General features: G+C 38.8%; 1 protein-coding gene across 10 annotated transcripts in view; it reads left to right on the top strand.

Moving 5' to 3' along the window:
• Positions 1 to 12,061, top strand: part of pard3.L (par-3 family cell polarity regulator L homeolog) — a 417,717-nt gene that overhangs the window by 165,817 nt on the left and 239,839 nt on the right. For all 10 annotated transcript variants that reach the window (XM_018267171.2, XM_018267175.2, XM_018267173.2 and 7 more), the window contains 2 exons: positions 4,438 to 4,526; positions 6,416 to 6,499. In XM_018267171.2, the coding sequence (XP_018122660.1) occupies positions 4,438 to 4,526; positions 6,416 to 6,499 (173 nt within the window). The remainder of the gene's footprint in view (positions 1 to 4,437; positions 4,527 to 6,415; positions 6,500 to 12,061) is intronic.

Raw genomic sequence — 12,061 nt, forward strand, 5'->3', positions numbered from 1 at the left:
ATAACCAAATTCAGTTGGTTGAACATTTGAATGTAGAGGGTGGGGTGATGTTATTATCATAGAAACATATTCTGAAACTAAAAATAGGACTAATTTCCTGTTATCTTTCAGTTTATATGATTTCTGTTTTTCTTTAACTCTCTTGCTGGTTCATGTGTGGAACCTGGGGTTTTCTGGATAATGGATCTATCTTCAATTTGGATCTCTATACCTTAAGTCTACTAGAAAATCATATAAAACTTAAATAAACCCAATAGGCTGGGTTTGCTTCCAATAAGGATTAATTATATCTTAGTTGGGATCAAGTACAAGCTACTGTTTTATTATTACAGAGAAAAGGGAAATAATTTTTGCAAATTTGTATTATTGGGATAAAATGTAGTCTATGGGAGGCGGCCTTTTCATAATTCGGAGCTTTCTGGGGAAAAAAAACAACGGGCTGGTTTTGCTCCAATAAGGATTAATTATATTTTAGTTGGAATCAAGTACAAGCTACTGTTTTATTATTAAAGAGAAAAAGGAAATCCTTTTTAAAAAATGTTATTTTATTATTATGGAGTCTATGGCAGATGGCATTCCCATAATTCAGAGCTTTCTGGATTAGGGGTTTCCGGATAATGGATCCCATGCCACCACTGTTTCTTTATTACAGAGAAAAAGGTAATCATTTTTTAAAAAATTGGATTGTTTGGATAAAATGTAGTCTATGGGAGATGGCCTTTTTGTAATTCGGAGCTTTCCGGATAACCGATCCCATACCAGCAAACTATCACTCAGTCTCACTTTCTTCTGATGTCTGGGAACCAATCATCTCTCTTCAGACTGCTCTCATTGTAATTGCCTTCCTTTAAAAAAAAAATTGTCTATATAGATATTTCTACCTAATATTTACACTCTGCAGGGGTAATTCTTATGCAGAAACATCAATTTCATTGCTCTCCTGCTGTTGTGAACTACAAGTCGCTGGACTGCTCAGCAGCTGGAAACCTGGGCTTGGCATTTTAGTTCCCAGCAGCTGCAGATCTGCGCCGTCCTGCACCCTTAACCTTAGGCATGCTGTCAAACTCACTGAATTTATTACCAGATGCTGAAGGAAGGCTTCTATTTGCCTATTTTATTTCTTCCTATGTCTGATATATTTTGTTCTTCCACCTCGGCTAAACCGTCTATATTTATCCATGTGCCGTCTGCTCCGCTTAAGGCTAAATTTATATGAAAAGTTGCGTTTTACCTTGAAAAACGATTATCGATTTTACAACTGTGACGCAAGCGAGAGCCATAACAATACGTATATTCTCCTTAATGGTTTTAAAGGAGAACTAAACTCTAAAAATTAATGTGGCAAAAAATGCCATATTTTATATAGTGAACTTATTGCACCAGCCTAAAGTTTCAGCTTGTCAATAGCAGCAATGATCCAGGACTTCAAACTTGTCACAGGGGGTCACCATCTTGGAAAGTGTCTGTGACACTCACATGCTCAGTGGGCTCTGAGCAGCTGTTGAGAAGCTAAGCTTAGGGCTCGTCACTAATTATCCAGCAGAAAATGAGCTTCCCCTGTAATATAAGCTGATGCTACAGGGCTGATTATTAAATTCTGATGCTAATTGCACTGGTTTCTGTTTTACTAATCAGCCTTATATTGTGACATTTCTATTCTATGTGTACTGTATATTGTGAGTGGGTCCCTAAGCTCAGTAAGTGACAGCAGCACAGAGCATGTGCAGTGAATCAGCAGAAAAGAAGATGGGGAGCTACTGGGGCATCTTTGGAGACACAGATCTTTACTTCTAAAGGGCTGGTACAGAAGCCCAAAACATAATGTACAATATTTGTAGCTACTTCTTTTGTTAAGCTTTAGTTCTCCTTTAAAGCATACAATTACGGTCATCCCCAGCAGCACCAGAATAGCAATTTACTGCGTCCAAAAGTAACCTATTTATGTGGCTTGTTTACATTCAGACTGCTGTTTTGTAGGTTGAAGATGCTGGTTAACCTTTAAAATACATTACGTGGCTGGCGCTTAAGAGAGATGGATGTGATAGAAGTACATATTAGAGGCTCTCAGAGCACAGGATCATCAATCTTCAAGTTGCCTGGATTCATGCAGAGAGAGTAAATCCTCCCATAGAAGCCAAACACATCCAGACACGCTTGTTTTTCAGGCTCTCAGAGGAAATGTCAGAGCAACATTACTGGCTGCCTCTGATAGATTCTCAATAATTTAATATTTTGTTTCTATGCTCCAGATTTGCAAGCCTTTTTTTACCAATCACTTTCTTGATTGATACCGAAGCTGAAAGGAGCTTAAATCTGTTTAGGAACCGTGCTGTTCCTGACATGCATAATTCTATTTAGTCATAGGGCTAATGAAAGCCATAGATTCTTAATTATTCTTATGCTTCCAAAACAAAAACAAAACTAACTTTATTCCATGTCTACTGCTTGTAGAAAGTTTAAATGGACAATCTCACTAATGACGGGGCTCACACAGGGCAGTGGCATTGCAAGAGGGAACCCTATCCGGTATTATTTGTATGGATGGAGCTACACATCAGTCTGTAAGGAAAGATGGTGCTTTTTAAAGTGTTTGCAGCAGAATTTATTTGAAAGGATAACTAACAGCACCATAAAAAGGCCCATGTTTGGGCTAGAGAGGTGGTTCACCTTTGTTTACTTTTAGAATGTTATAGTACGGCCTATTCTAAGCAATCTTTTAATTGGTCTTCTTTATTTGTTTTTAATAGTTTAATTATTTGCTTCTTTTCTTCTGGCCCCATTACAGCTTTCAAATCTGGGTCACTGACCCCAGCTAAAAAATCAAATGCTCTGTAAGACTATAAATGTATACTGTAGTTATTGCTACTTTTTATTACTCCTCTTTCTATTCAAGCCTCTCCTATTACATATTCCAGTCTCGTATTCAAATCAATGCATGGTTGCTAGGGTGATTTGGACCATAGCAACCAGATTGGTCAAAATTGCAAACTAAATTAAAAAAGTTAACTCAAAAACACAAATAATAAAAAATGAAAACCAATTGCAAATTGTCTCAGAATATCTCTCTCTACATCATACTAAAAGTTAACTCAAATGTGGACAACCCCAGGTTTCATGTTTTGAAGCCTCTGATGTCACTTAAAAAGTAGACAATACTTAGCAATTAGTAACATTTTCCCTGGGACCCTTTGCTGTACAGGTATGGGATCCGTTATCCAGAAATTTCCAAATTATGGAAAGGCCGTCTCCCATAGACTCTGTTTTATCCAAATAATCAAAATTTTTAAAAATGATTTCCTTTTTCTCTGTAATAATAAAACAGTAGCTTGTACTTGATCCCAACTAAGATATAATTAATCCTTATTGGACGCAAAACTGGCCTATTGGGTTTATTTAATGTTTACATGATTTTCTAGTAGACTTAAGGTATGAAGATCCAAAGATCTGTTATCTGGAATACTCCAGGTCCTGAGAATTCTGGATAACCGGTCCCATACCTGTACTAAAAACACATGTTCCTCTAACTCAAGGCTAGAGACCGACTCTGCTTTAACTTCTTATAGTCGAGTAGCAGTCGGAGTCCATTGCGGCCATTCATCTATATTTCATCAGGAACAAAATAAACCTGCCCGAACATAAACTTCTGCAGATAGGACATTGGTACTACGAGATGTCCGTGCCAGCAGCTACTCCAATGTGCTTCCAAAATTACATTCATTTTATAACAAATTAAGGCTTACGATCGAACATCATCTTTTACACTGTAAATATTTATGCGCAGTTTCCGTGTTCTTACCAGGTTTAATGTCGGTTGCCCCGATAGTCCGAAAACATTGTGGTAGGTTAATTGGTTTCTTATAAACTGATGAGCATTTTCTGTGTTTGTATGGGTTAGCGAAACGAGAATCTTTAGCACAGCAGGGGCTGATGTAAGCCATTAAACATTAAATAAATAAGTAAAGAGAGGTGGAAAGGTAAATGTGATTCACTAGTTGGGAGTTAAAGATATTTTATAGTCTACTCGGAAATAAGTGTTTAAAATGTCAAATATCCATACCCTTTTACTTGTCCCTGAACCAGTGACTGGAAAATCTCCAGCCATTTAAATAAAGAACTGTCAAATAGGTACGGAATCTGTTATGCATAAAGTTCTGAATCACAGGCCATCTAACGTTTTAGTCAAATAATTCACATTTTTAAAAATGATTTCCTTTTTCTCTGTAATAATAAAACAGTACATTGTACTTGATCCAAACGAGGATATAGTTAATCCTTATTGGAAGGAAAACCAGCCTGTTGGGTTTATTTAATATTTAAACTATTTTTCAGTAGACTTAAGGTATCCAAATTATGGGAACATCCTTAAATGGTTGATCATTTGCTAAATAAAATCGAGGTAAAAAATGTAACCGATATCTTTTCATCTTTTTGTTGTAGGATGAAGAAGAAGCAGAGGAGAATAGCCGAGTGGAGCCTGTCGGTCATGCGGATACTGGCTTAGAAAGAACATCAAGTTTCTCCTTAGAGTAAGTCCTTTTATTGGCTCAGTACCTGTCAGTAACAAATCTCTGAATGTGTTTTCATCTAACAGCTTCTTCTGCCTTTTATCTGTAATATACACATAAGCAGAGACAATCTGGTAGGTGGCAGTTTAGCCATGTTCTTTGAGATTAGTGAGTTGAAAATCTGAGCAGTCTGGCAGTTTCATCAAAGCAAACCAGCTGGCTGTGCATTGGCTACACCGTTCACATACATTGTAGCCAAGCCAAGAAACCTTAATGATATGTTCTCTGTGGACTTTAAGCTCTTGCTGTTGGTTACACATGCACAGTTCCGACATGCCATCTTCACTCATAGCTAGTGTTGCCACCTTTTCTGGAAGAAAAATAATGGCCTTCCTATATATTTATCTTTTTTCCCTATTAATAACATTGGGATCAACCATCATTTTTACCGGCCAGGCCATTAAAATACCGGTCAGGTGGCAACCCTGCTCATAGCTTAGGATATTATCATCATCATCCTTTATTAATACAGTGCCAACCCATAACACATCTCCAGCTTTCCTTATCCTAGAGTGGGGGTTCCTGACCATTTTAACCTTTGAGCAACATTCAGATGTACAAAGAGTTGGAGAGCAACGCAAGCATGAAAAAAAAGTTCCTTGGGCTGCCAAATAAGTGCTGTGATTGGCTGTTTGGTAACCTCTATGTTGATTGGCATCTACAAGTAGCTCTGTTTAGGGTGGTGGCACATAGGGAGATTTAGTCACCTGCAATAAATCTTTTCTACTATTGGCGACTAATCTCTCCCACTGGCAAGATTTAAGGCGGAAAAGCATAGTAGCCCTAAGTTTCCTTTGGAGACAATGTTAGGCATCTCTTATTACATCCCCTCGGTGATTCACTTTCTTGCCGGTGGGAATGCATTTCAGTTGGTTTAGTCACCCGCAGTACTGAAGATTAATCGCAAGCAGCTAAATCTCCCCGTGTGCCACCACCCTTAACAGGGTGGTTTCTATGCAACCAAACAGGTTCAGACTGGAGCATCGGGGGCCCATCGGGTTCCAAATTTCCGGGGCCAATCAGGGGGTGCAGGTCTGGGCCGGGACCCACCTGTGTTTTTTCCCAGTGTTTGGCCGAACCTGTCCTGCCCTGTAACCAAAACTTGCCTCCAAACCAGGAATTCAAGAATAAGCACCTGCTTTGAGGCCACTGAGAGCAACATCCAAATGGTCCTAGAGGGTTATACAATCTATATTTTCCTACTAATGGCACAGGGAATACTTGGCATGTTGATCAGAAACTAGTTAATTCAATTGTCGAAGGAAATTGGGACAATAGGAGGAAACCCAGTCAAACACAGAATAACATACAACCTCCACACTGAATGTGCCATTGGTTGGAATCAAACCCAGGACCCCAGAGCAGCGAGGTGTCAATACTGACCATAATTCCACCATGGGCTATATATAATTTTCAGTTCCTAGAGATATTCCATAATAGCTTCGTTTTCCTTCCTTATCTGTAACAAAAAAATTTCACATAGTAATGTACAGCTAGAAAATGATGATAAATAATTTATTTGCAAATTGATTAAAAGAAGAGGCTGAAATAACATTTTGAAGTTGCTGCCTGATGTCTCGTCTGTTTATCTATGTTGTGAAGATCTTAAGGGCTGTAATTTGTTTTCACATGTTTTACCCTTTCACTCTTCTTCACATGCAATCAGGCTCATTTTAAGGTATGTTTAATGTGTTTCATCAACTCGCGTGCTGTATTTCTTTCTATAGTCTGTTTGTAGTGAGGATGCCTGTGCAAAGGGGAGCCTTTAAAGTGACAAATCGCAGCCCCTGTGTGTTGTATTTGTGTTAAAAGACAGTGCATGCTCATGGTTCCTCATTGATCTCTTTTAGTGACATGTTGAAGCTTGTTGAAGTCTCGAATGATGGGGGCCCTTTAGGGATCCATGTAGTGCCTTACAGTGCCCGTGGTGGAAGGTAGGTCAACGTTTCCTAGGGTTACTATTATTATAGTATAAATGTTATACTAAAAGATTTCTCTATCTACCACATCTACCCACCCCCTCTTTTTTTACACTTTTTATGAACAATTATTCCCCATGCTCCCACCCACCCTCCCAAAGTAAAGAGTGCTTATGGCTGTTGTGTGACCCCTAAGATTCAAAACATACAGGGCCCTGAACATAAAATTCTTTGTTTTATTGCAGACTTAAAATGTTAAGTGGTTATCTGGCTCACACCTTCTTCTGGTGCATGTTCTTTACAGCTAGCACACGCTGACTCTCCATTGCCATAATCTACTAACTTGCTGGCTGTCTCTCAAATTCTTGCTTAATCTCACCATGTTCCGCTCACGCACATATTGATTCCATCTCTTTAGCCTATGCATTGATAGCGCTCTCTCAAGCTCCTGCTTACTCTCTTTTTTTCAATCCTGCTCAACCACACTCAGTCTATCTCTAGAGCCTATTCACTTTCTTTCTTTTTCTAAGGTTCTTGCTTACTGTCTCCAGGTCCTGCTCAACCACTCTCATTTCATCTACAGAGCCTACCTGTTTTCTGTCTCTCTAAAGTTCTTGCATACAGGTCCTTCCCAACCACTCTCATTTAATCTCCAAAGCCTACTCATCTTCTGTCTTTCTCTAAGGTTCTTGCTTGCGGTCTACAGGTCCTGCACAACCATTCTGATTTCATCTCCAGAGCCTACTCACTTTCTGTCTTTCTCTTAAGTTCTTGCTTGCTGTCTACAGGTCTTGCTCAACCACTCTCATTTCATCTCTAGAGCCTACTCGTTTTCAGTCTCTATAAAGTTCTTGCATACAGGTCCTTCTCAACCACTCTCATTTGATCTACAGAGCCTACTCATCTTCTGTCTTCCTCTAAAGTTCTTGCTTACGGTCTGCACAACCACTCTTATTTCATCTCCAGAGCCTACCTGCTTTCTGTCTTTCTCTAAAGTTCTTGCTTACCGTCTACGGGTCCTGCTCAACCTCTCTCATTTCATCTCCAGAGCCAACTTACTTTCTGTCTTTCTCTAAAATTTTTGCTTACTGTCTACAGGTCCTTCCCAACCACTCTTTTATCTCCAGAGCCTACTCACTTTTTGTCTTTCTCTAAAGTTCTTGCTTACTGTCTACAGGTCCTGCTCAACCACTATTGTTTTATTTCCAGAGCCTACTCACTTTCTGTCTTTTTACCAAAGTTCTTGCTTACTGTCTACAGGTCCTGCTCAACCACTCTTATTTCATCTCCAGGGCCTACTCACATGCTAGCTCCGTATCTCTCTCTTACTCACCCGCTCCAGATCATGCTCAGTTGTTCCCAATCCAGCTTGTACACATTTGATATGTTCCCATTTCTCACTATCCCTCCTTTCTCAACAATCATTTTCTCTTATCTCCGATTTGTGCCGTTTTCCTCTTCTCCCTCCTTTTGTTTCCTTCATTCTTTCTCTGTCATAATGTATAAGTTATGTACACATTAGTAATGTTTTGTTGAATGACTCATTAGTGTATAATAATTACCTGTAGAACTTTCTGATATAAGCAGAAATAATGTCTGGACCGACTCCAAGAGACCGAGGCTTAAATCACTGTGTGGGAAATCTGACTGTAATACTGGATAATTCCGGCACAGTTTTTCCTTCCCACCCTTTAAGTTGCATTTAAAAATAATTTATTGCCCTTCTCTGTATATTATAATCTAAATTGTCAACAGATAGATCATAGCTAAAGTACTTGTGTGTCGCACACAAATGAAGGGGAATTATCAGCAACAATCTGGATTACATCTATCTTCATGTTGAATTGCTTTTTTTCCCTTTGCTGCCATTTATATCGAGGTGGAAGATAAATGCACATATTAAGTTAAATTACAATCATAAATTGCATTTTAAAGACATAACATTCCAGTGAACCTTTCTATCAGCAGTTCTAGTTAAGGTTGATTAAAGGCAAATGACATTCATATTAAATACTGTTATCGCGTTTTTTTAAAACTTGATGAATAGCTCTTGTGCCGTCAGAGTCCTTGGATGACTAATAAATCAGTGGGTCCCTGGATGAAGCTCGTCTGGCTTTCTAGTCACCTCAATCAGCCTTTTTCCACCACAACCAGCCCCTCTTTATAATGGCACACTTGAAAAAACACAGATGCTGAAAAGAAAATTGCTGTTGTAATGGGACAACCCATGATGACAAACACAAGAAAAAAAAAAAGAATTTACACATCAAGTTTCACGTCAACTTCTTTGAAAAACAATCGATTTTTCTTAGTACTTTTTCCAGCATGCCTCATACGTTATAAACAAGAGGGTTGAAGGCATCCATTGATGAGGGACATCAAAGAGGGAGGTAGGGTACTAGGACTGTTGCAAACAAGGTTCTAGTTTACCAAATTGTTAAGGTAGACAAGTTTTCGTATGATATTTGGTGAGTGTATGATGGGATATGAGCTGACCGATATCGGCAGAAGACTTGGATATCATCAGATACAGGTACAATTCTATTGTTTCTACCTGTATATCTGACAATTCAGCTCTACACGTGTGTATTGAAATGAATGATCTTTTCCAGGAAAGATCATATTTGTAACATATTTGGCCACTGTAGTTATTGCTTGGCTAATCTAGCCACTCGCAGCTCAAGGGAATCATCAGGTAGCTGATAAAAGCATGCATAAAATTGCAGGATTGTTTATGCACCTTGATAGTCATTGTGATTTCCATGAGCACTAACTAATGATCGATGAGACTTCTGATCAAGCACGATATGGCATGGCATGTACCCCCATGTATGCTTCTGAGGAAGTGGCGAGACGCCATGAAACGCGTCAAGCGTAGGGGTACATGTCACTTTGATGCTTTTAATGATTTCTAATAAATGAAGATTTTAAGATTCAGCTACCGACATGCTCCGCAGTTTTTGGCTTGTTTCTACATGGCATGTACCCCCAATGCCTATTGAAATGTCTGGCACTCTTGGACAACACAGTGCACTAACCCTATTGATTCCTACTCCTTTCAGTAGGAGAGAGGAGAGCACTCTGACGCAGATTAACTGCTTGTGATTAATATTTATTTAAGCTGCTATACACAACATGTTTCGGGCTGTAATCGCCCTTTCTCAAGTGTAACAAACACAGAATCACAGTGAACTTTTAAAACACACCCATTAACCCCTTCATTCCCATCATCCAATCAGGAGTGATAAAAAATGTTCAATTTTGTGTCCACAGATGATCGAAGTAAAAACGAAATTATCTTCAAAGTGCTTGAATATTTTGTGCAGGAAATGTCCAATTAATTAAATACATTGTGTACAATGTTAAAAACTCTCCAGAGAAATACATAGTATCAATTGTGCAAATCTTCACCAACCTGTTAAAAACAAATTTCATAAAAGGATCACGAAAAGGGCACTATTTTTTAAAAATATATACCCTAACTCATTCAGTTTAAAAACAAGAAATCACAGTGCTTGAGGCTAGTGTTTAAACCATAAATTCTTACCCTATTTCGGTCGTTATTGTAGCATATTATTCTCAATTTTCATGGTCTGCAACGTAAATGAGTTAAATTAACAATTTTATAGATACGGTTTCAAACTCCAAGCATCATTTAAACCATCAGGATGTAATGTGTTCAGTTTCTTTATCCATTTACCTTCTTTTTGTAACAATCTTTTAATTCTATTATCACCTCGCCTATCAAGGGGGGCTTCTTCGAGGACGCACCAGCGCAGTTGCATAGGGTTATGTTTACATTCGAAAAAATTCGAAAAAATTCCTACTCCTGTAGGAGTAACCCCCATCTGTTTTAATGGTAATGAATGTACTGGGTCATTGCCGCTGCACCTTATAATATCAGAAAGAAATGCAACTGGAGGAGTTGTGGGGGCATGGGTGTTTTGATATTGAGTGCTATTCTCATTTATATCCAGGTGGGACATTTTCAGCAAAGCAGGTATCAGGGAGCTGTTATGCTATTACTTTTTTATTGTTCTGCTAATAGGCTGCTCGGAGAAAAACAGAGGGGTAATATCACTCCAACTTGCAGCGCAGCAGTAAAAAGTAAATGAAGTTTGTTAGAGCACAAGTCACGTGACTGAGGGCACTAAGAACATGTCTAGCCCCATGTCCATTTCAAAATGAAATATTAAAAAAAATCGATTTGCTCTTTTGAAAATCAGATTTCAGTGTAGGATTCTGCTGGAGCAGAACTATTAACTGATTAACTTCCCCATGTCAACATTTCTTCAATTGGCCATCAATCCCCTACACCTAGCTAGGCCTACACAACTGCAGTATAGCAAGATATGAAAATGTTACTGTTCTAGTCTAGCTAGGTGTGGGAATTACTAGCAAATCAAGCTAAAATGGTGGCATAGTGGTTAATTGGGAGAATTTTTTTTGCTTTTTTTGGTTGTCCCTAACATATTGGCACCCAAGTGAATTAGGCTTTCCTTGTCCTTTCCTTGTCTGAGCATGGGGATGGCTTTGGGTTGTGCAGACACTTCTGCTGTAGACCTCCTATCAAACACAATGCATTCGTCAGCCAACAGAATTTTGAAGCCTTTATCTGAATCCCAGCCTTTATCTTTATCTGAATCCCAGTGATTCAGATATCGATCATGGAAACTGTCATTTCCCAAGTCGGCAGCCAGTTATTGCCTATGTTTTAGTCTCTATTCTGCTATAAATGAATCCCGAGACTACAGTGATCCAACATTTTCTACAATTCATTTAACGTCATTTATTGCTGCTTCTATAACATATTTCAGGCGCATAACACTATCTCTGTTAGGAAATGGTGTGCTCATGAATTAGTTCAATGTACTGGAGAACCAGTATGTTTATATATGTCAGTGAGTGTTCTTTGCAAATTTCCGGGCCCAGCGGCTGTTTGGTTGGAAGGGCACAAAAAATAGTTCCTAAGCCGAAGCTGTTTAACCCTTTTATTGGATGCCATATTGAAAGACTGTACAGTGCCTAATCCCCTGTAGTTTGGTGAAATCACTCTTAAAAATGTGTCTGTTTAGCGGGAATATAATGAAATTAGAACAAAAGCGCTCTCATCCGCAGTTGCTTCCAACCCAAGTAAATCTCCCCATGTGTCAATACTGAAGAAATCATACACAGCAGGGTTCAGGCTTTCAGTGCAATCGCAGCAGCAGTTCTGCGGGCGTTTGAAAGGCGGCCTGAGCAGCCAAACTCCTCTGTGCAAGGCATGTACTTATATCCCCGTATTATTTTACATAAATGTCTTCCCAGCCTCAAAATTGTGATTAGTGAGCGTCCTCAGCAAACATAAATGTCATTTCTTTTTTGTGAACACACAAAAAAAACTCTGTTCTAAATTTTAAATCCCCTCTAATTGTCTGTAATTCAGTTGAGCCGGATTCTCTGCAGATTTCTTGCCATTTTCCTTTCTTAAATATTTAATATATTTTGTTTGTTTGTCTATTCTGACCCCATCATCTTTTGTTTTGATTTTTTTGAGACTGTGTACTCCATGTATGGGATCCGTTATTCGGAAACCGG

This window comes from Xenopus laevis, chromosome 6L, assembly GCF_017654675.1.
Source record: "Xenopus laevis strain J_2021 chromosome 6L, Xenopus_laevis_v10.1, whole genome shotgun sequence".
Classification (NCBI taxonomy): Eukaryota; Metazoa; Chordata; class Amphibia; order Anura; family Pipidae; genus Xenopus; species Xenopus laevis.